This window comes from Bos grunniens, chromosome 13, assembly GCF_055505025.1.
Source record: "Bos grunniens cultivar Pamir isolate PY7600 chromosome 13, Bosgru_T2T1.0, whole genome shotgun sequence".
NCBI lineage: Eukaryota > Metazoa > Chordata > Mammalia > Artiodactyla > Bovidae > Bos > Bos grunniens.
The window spans coordinates 70,679,480-70,686,665 of record NC_141177.1 but is presented as its reverse complement, the minus strand read 5'-3'; the positions used below and the strand labels follow the sequence as shown (position 1 = coordinate 70,686,665).

Sequence of the window (7,186 nt, the reverse complement as noted above, 5' to 3'; positions counted from 1 at the left end):
CTTTATCACATAAGTGATATCATGCAGTATTTGTCTTTATCTTTATCACATAAGTGATATCATGCAGTATTTGTCTTTGTCTGTCTGGCTTATTTCACTTAGCATAATGCCCTCAAAGTCTACCCACGCTGTCACAAATGGCAGAATCCCTACTTTCTCATGGTCAAATCATATTCCAGTGAATGTAAATACTAGGACTTCTTTATCCATTCATCTACCGATAGGCATGTAGGTTGCTTCCATGTGTTGGCTGCTGTGAACACTGCTGCAATGAACATGGGAGTGCAGATATCTTTTTGAAATTCTGTTTTCCTTTCCTTTGGATACTCAGAAGCAGTAATACTGGATTATGTGGTGGCTCTATTCTTAATTTTTTGAGGATTCTCCATACTATTTTCCATAGTAGCTGCACCAATTTACATTCCCATCAACAGCGCATGAGATTCCCTTCCTTCACATCCTCACCAATGCTTGTTATCTTGTCTTTTGATGAAAGGCATTCTAACCAGTGTGAGGTGATAGCTCATTGTGGTTTTGATTTGCATTTCCTGGATGATTTGTGATGTTGACCATCTTTTCATGTACCTGTGTTGGCCCTCTGTATGTCTTCTTGGGAAAAATGTCTATTCAGGTGCTCTGCCCATTTTTAAAATCAGACTGTTGAATTTTTTTGCTATTGAGTTGTGTGAGTTCTTTACATGTTTTGGATATTAAGCCTTAGAAGACATAATTTGCAATTGTTTTCTCTCATTCTACAGTTTGTCTTTTCATTTTGTTGATGGTGTCCTTTGCTTTGCAGAAGCTCCTCGGTAAGATGTAGACCCGCTTTTGTCTACTTTTTTTTTTGTTGCCTTTGCTTCTCGTGTCACCAACATTCTTATCTTCTAATTGCTGAAGGTCTTTCAGAAGACAGCAACTTAATTGAGAAATATGAGAAATATGAGCTTTTCTTACCTACCAAAGCCCCCACAGGGGAATGAACGTCTCACTGAAAACCCATGGTGCATACATGGTGAGCTGAGCCGCCAGATATTTCCTTAATTCTCTTTGTCGCCACCTTTTCCCTTCGCTGCTACCTGATCAGTGACACCCATGACTGAGATATCTGGCCAATCAGAGTTCAGCCTTGCCCTTCCACTGTACGAAATCTGCTGAGTTCAAATTTCAGATAACAAAGACCTATAACTGAAGATCAAAATTTCATAAGTGAAACTGCCATGCCATGACTTTTCTCTCTGATAGTCACACCAACCAAGTTCTAACTTCTTGGTAGAGAAGCTCAAATGATAATCTGATGGTATATACTGATGTTCTTAGCCTTGGGTGTTAAAAGGCTAAAAAAAAAATTGCTTCCACTGAATGCTTATATTTCCTAACCTCCTCTGAGAAAGAATTGAAAAAAGATTAAGTTACAGGATTAAAGTAGAAGAAAAGGGGACTTCCCTGGTGATCCAATGGCTAAGACTCTGTGCTCCCAGAGCAGGGGGCCTAGGTTTGATCCCCTGGCCAGGGAACAGATCTCACATGCTGCAACTAAGAGATCCCGTATGCTGCAGTGAAGATCAAGGAGCCCATGCGCCTCAACTAAGGCCTGCTGCAGACAAATAAATCGATAAATATTAAACAAATAAGTAAAATAGAAGAAAAAGACTGTGTGTCTTTTATAACTTTAACCTTTGGCCCCTGCCTCCATTGGCTTCTGCTAAAATCCATTAAAAAATAGTATCTTATTTATGTATTTAATTATTGTAAGCTTCATTTACCAATCCTTCATGCTTTTCAAAGAGCATCCTGACTTCTGGGTGTTGAGCTTTAAAAACTGCTCATGAATCTCTACTGGCATCTTTACAATGCTCCTATTAAGGTCTATTAAATAGCTTTATTTTCTATTCTGTTTAGTTTATGTTGAGAAACAGCAGATTATGTTTAAGGAATTAAAAAGCTCTCTCTTTTCCAAAAACAGCCACTAATATTGCAAGATCAGAGTAAAACCTCTGTTAATAAACACTTTATTGACACCTTCACTCTGCTATCCATAATAAAGTTATCCCTCTGTATAGGCATCCTTTATACTAAAATCCCAGTTTATCATAACTAAGTTAGTATCTCCATTCCACCTGAACAACTGGGGTTTTACCATGATTTAATTAAAATGCATCTACCTAAACTAAACACCTTGCACCATTAAAAAAGATCTTGAAAGACATGCTTGCAATGGAGAAAAACAATTGTTCCAGTTGCTTAATTGATCTTGGCTACAGCAAAATAAAAGCATGAAGTCTTACATAAGATTAGAAACGATCCTTTTCACAGCTCAGGAATGGACTCATACATTCCTTTTCCAGAACACTTCAAGATTAAGAGGATAGCATAAGTAGAACACGTAGCCAGTTTAAATATTTGTTTTAATCCTGACAAGAACATTGGTTTTAATATTTATAATATGATTACAATGCTTAGTGCATGTTGCCCATATAGTCCAATTTTTTCTGGTGACATATTATAACTAGGCTTTAATTTCAGCAATGGTAAGAATTCCAAAAACACATTTAGGTTATCATTAGTGATGAAAGAAACCCAGGTGTCTGTCCAAGTACCTTGTGCATATACCTCAGCTCAACCTCAACCCATTTTTAACAGCCAAGAGAGGATCCACTGCTATATGATTTGCACATTTCACAGAATAGTATCAATCAGTGGCCAGCTGTGTAAAGCAATTAAAGTTGAAATATCTCATCTTTGTGCAATATTTGTAAACGGTCTTTCCAAAAGTTTGAAGATAGTCAAAGCCAAGGTAAGCCAAAACATAAACCTGCTATGAAACGCCACTGTCTTTCCTTCCAGCTACATATCACAAGGTGGCAGTTGCCTGAATTACAATTTTCCATTTTTCCCAGATGTCACCACATAAGCACACTTTTATGACTAGAAGGATAAAACCTCCAAAGTGTCATGTTCCACTAATCATTAGCCGACAAACAGAGTAACAACAGGTGTCTTGTTCTAAATGCACTAAGGTTTTCCAGGGCTCATTTGCACTATCCCAATGACAAGCTGAAGAAATTTGAAAAAAATGGCTAAAAAAGGCTGAGAGTTGAACACCTGATTGAATTCCATAAGATGGTACAAATAGACAAACATTAGCAGCTGGAAGAGTGGACGCCAAGAGAAGTTTTCATCATCAAATAGTCACATTATTTTGTGTTAATGTGAAGGGAAATAACTGTCAGTGGATAATGTCCTAAACTGTCCCCAGAGAGAGTCAAAAGAAAGCCCAGGGCTACATTAGAAGAATTGAGAAATAACTGACATATTATTTCTCACGCCCTTACCACCATACAATGACTGCATGCTGCAGTTAGAATGGGATTGGTGGTGTTTATTCTCAACACGATGCAGTACTGAAGTAACAAAAATTCATGGAAAGAAACAATAAGTAGGCTCATTACTAAAATACCTCCCACAAAACTCAGGAAGTGAGCAGACTCCCTCCAGTAATAAGCCAGCAACAACCAAAGATCATTCTCGGTGACTGTGGGAAATGGCACTTGATATTCACAACAGGATGCTACTTAATAGAATTCAGGGTGTGCACCAGATTTTGCAGACATCTGAATAATTTTTATCTTCATGATTACAGTTCTGCACGGGTCTTAACTGACAATACAGGGGTGGCCCACCCCTTAGCCATTCTAGAAAAGTTTAAAAGTCACCCTTCATTCCATTATTTGGGGATTAACTTCTGCACCACAAACACGAGTAGATACACAACTCTCTGTCTCCCAGAAAATGACGAGATGCCGGGTCTTCACATGGGACTCTTTCCAGACTGAAAGCACAGGACAAACGCACCCGGTGGAGATACCCGTACCAGAACACACAAACGCTTTTAATCCTGCAAGCTAGCCTTGAGATGGTAGCCCAAAAAATTAAGACATACAGTAATTTAAATATTTGGATCACAGAAAACAGTTTTCTGGCCATATTAGTTATGATCCTATAAGCAAAGATTTTCTGTATGTTAAAAAAAAAAGCAACCACATGAGCTTATGTCCTGGAACAGATGGCAACGGTTCAGACCTCCCCCGACTCCCTAGTGTTGTGCATCATCACATTCTGTAAGCTCTTCTATCCTTCTTGAGAGTCTCTACATTTCCCTCTCCAACACTTTCCAGGCAAAACTCCATGCCCTATTCGTTCATTCACCGAAGGACACCAAGCAGCTTCAAGGACGCAGGCACGATGCTAGGTGTTCTGTGCGATGCCCAGAAAATCTCTCTTAGAACGTTCCTGCCTCCTTTCTTTCTCTCCTTCTTTCTTCTAACAGATAGTGGTAATCATTTCTGATGGCTAGCTGCCTATAATTGGCACTCTGTTAATCATGTCTTCTGTCATATAGTGACATATCCAAAATACATTAAAGACATCAATCAATTTATATACTGATTGCTTTCCCAGGTGAGATAGTAACTAGTTATTCAAATGTGAATTACAAATGCATTTATGCTATCGACAAAACCATGATGCAAGTTCTTTAGGGGAAGCTCAAAATTTTCACAAATCTACAAATCCTTGAAGCCCATACCACTAATGGATATCATGGAAAAAAAACAAACAAACAATTCAGTATGTCTTTAGATTGTCAATACCCATGAATATAACACAGGAAGTAGCATGTTTATGATGTCTGTGGAGAAGATAGGTCCAATGGACCCCTGTACGTGACATAACTTTCATGGGACGAGAATGACTTCTCTAAGTCACGTATGGACACCACGTTCACTACGTCTTGGTTAAATCACTTATACCCAGTTTTTGGCGTTTACATGGTGAAGCAGAGGTCTTAAAATCTAACATGAGGAAGAGAAAATGAAGAATACCTCTGCTTCATTCTGCTACAGCTCTTCTGTCAGGGGGGTGTATCAGAACTCACGTACAGAAATAAACAAAGCTCACTGCTCACCTTGGTAGACTTCCAGCTAATTCTGTGGTTGTCTCTCTGGAAGAAAAAGAAGATAAGCATGATTAGCCTATTTTGACAAATTATAAATATGTGTTTAATAAAGCCATAATCTAATGTGCCAAGGCATTCCAGTATCATATGGGTGCAGAAGTTACTGTATTTGCAGTTGTTTAGAAACTTAAAATCAACACATCACATTTCTGATTAATTCCCCTAAGTGTTTCAATGGTTACTTTCCAAGGAAATTCTACACGCATGCAAAATATCTGCCTCTGCTTTCTGGTGGTTGAGCTTAACTGATTTTAAAACATTCAACTTTAAAATGTACAACATATGGAAGGAAAATAAGTGGGAAAAGAATCCCAAACCAAGTTTTGGATGTTTTCCATTTGAACAAAACACCTGTTTCTCTTTCCGAGAATCATTTAGGAACAAATTTCTTTGAGGGTGTGTCTTTGTACTGGTCCCTGTCACCTTAGGTTTATGAAGTAACATGTCCAGCACAGAATCCAACTCTTTTAGCAGCAAATTACTGGGTAGCTCAGTGGTAAAGAATCTGCCTACAATGCATGAGACCCAGCTTCAATCCTTGGGTTGGGAAGATCCCCTGGAGAAGGAAACAGCTACGCACTCCAGTACCCTTGGCTGGAGAATCCCATGGACAGAGGAGCCTGACAGGCTATGGTCCACGCGATCACAAGAGTCAGACCCGACTTAGCCACTAAACCACCACCACCACTGTTTTCATTTCTTTGTTACAATGTCCTACCAGGTCAAAGGGTTAATCACAGATGCTATGACAATTAACATGGCAGAAATGACAAGTCACTGATGGAAGTTCTGTAGCACATGAGTAAGAACGACCAGAGACACATTTCAGAGCTAACCTGTTCCAATTACACATCTTATCTTTTGATTACAGATGTGTTCTTGGAAGAAATGGGTCAAGGAGATGGAGGAGATGGAGGCTTACTGCTGAGATATTCTAAAAGCAGAAGTGGGCTTAACTTGAGACAGAGGGATGCAAAGTATAATTCTTAGAACAGTGGTGCATAATCTTCTCCATGTCATATAATCCCTTTAAGACTCTCATACGAAGAGATAGTATATACATATGCAGTGGAATGCTGCTGCTGCTGCTAAGTCGCTTTAGTCGTGTCCGACTCTGTGTGACCCCATAGACGGCAGCCCACTAGGCTCCTCTGTTCCTGGGATTCTCCAGGCAAGAACACTGGAGTGGGTTGCCATTTCCTTCTCCAATGCATGAAAGTGAAAAATGAAAGTGAAGTCGCTCAGTCGTGCCCGACTCTTAGCGACCCCATGGACTGCCGCCTACCAGGCTCCTCCGTCCATGGGATTTTCCAGGCAAGAGTACGACTCAGCCATAAAAAGAGTGAAATTGTGTCATTTTCAGCAACATGGACGCAACCAGAGATTATCCTACTAAGTGGGTAAATTGGACAGAGAAAGACAAATACTGTATGATGTCACTCATAAATGGAATCTAAAATACGACGCAAGTGAACTTATCTCCAAAACAGAAACAAACTCAGAGACATAGAAAAACTTATGATTACCAAAGGGGACAGGGCTGAGGGGTGATAGATTGGGAGTTTGGGATTAGCAGGTACATACTACTCTGCATAAAACAGAAAAACAACAAGGTCCTACTGTCTAGCACAGGCAACTATACTCAATATCTTGTAATACCCTATAATAGAAAAGAAAAGAGAGTCTCATTAAAGATATAAACACCTGGGGTGGGAGGTGAGAGGGAGGTTCAAGGTGGGGGGACAAGTGTATACCTCTGGCTGATTCGTGTTGATGTGTGGCAGAAACCAACACAACACTGTAAAGCAATTATCCTCCAATTAAGCATAAATTTAGAAAAGATACAAACACCTTATGCAGGACAAAATAATGATATACACATGACATGCCCGTATACACAAAACGTGGTGTAAAATTATAATGCTTCATGGACCTCAGAAAGCCAATATGTCAATCCTGGGTTAAGAATCTCACCTTGAAACTTGCATTGTCTTTATATACTCATTTTAATCCAAACAGAGGGCTTCCTCCTAGTTTCTAGAACTCCTTCCCACCTATTGTCTGTGACAGCACCCAGGCACTCTAGGGACAGGCTGGTTCCCACAGAGCCATGCTGCTTTAAAAATATAAGTGATTATAATTTCAGCTACTATAGAAATGCTCTTCCCCAAA

General features: G+C 39.5%; 1 protein-coding gene and 1 long non-coding RNA gene across 15 annotated transcripts in view; both read right to left on the bottom strand.

Annotated features, from left to right (window-relative positions):
- The window catches only part of LOC147361194 (uncharacterized), an 80,042-nt gene extending 75,168 nt beyond the window's left edge, over positions 1-4,874 (bottom strand). Inside the window, exon 1 of the long non-coding RNA XR_015139892.1 lies at positions 50-4,874. This is a non-coding gene — a long non-coding RNA (uncharacterized LOC147361194). The remainder of the gene's footprint in view (positions 1-49) is intronic.
- Positions 1-7,186, bottom strand: part of CELF2 (CUGBP Elav-like family member 2) — a 560,158-nt gene that overhangs the window by 421,801 nt on the left and 131,171 nt on the right. For 11 of the 14 annotated variants that reach the window (XR_015139876.1, XR_015139875.1, XM_086334866.1 and 8 more), the window contains exon 2: positions 4,964-4,999. Coding sequence is in view for 12 of the 14 variants with exons in the window: in XM_086334866.1 (XP_086190992.1) it covers positions 4,964-4,999 (36 nt within the window). In the remaining 2 variants the exon portion in view is untranslated. Of the gene's footprint in view, positions 1-4,880; positions 5,000-7,186 lie in introns of all 14 variants that reach the window. The other 3 variants (XM_086334870.1, XM_086334871.1, XM_086334869.1) reach the window with 1 other exon arrangement.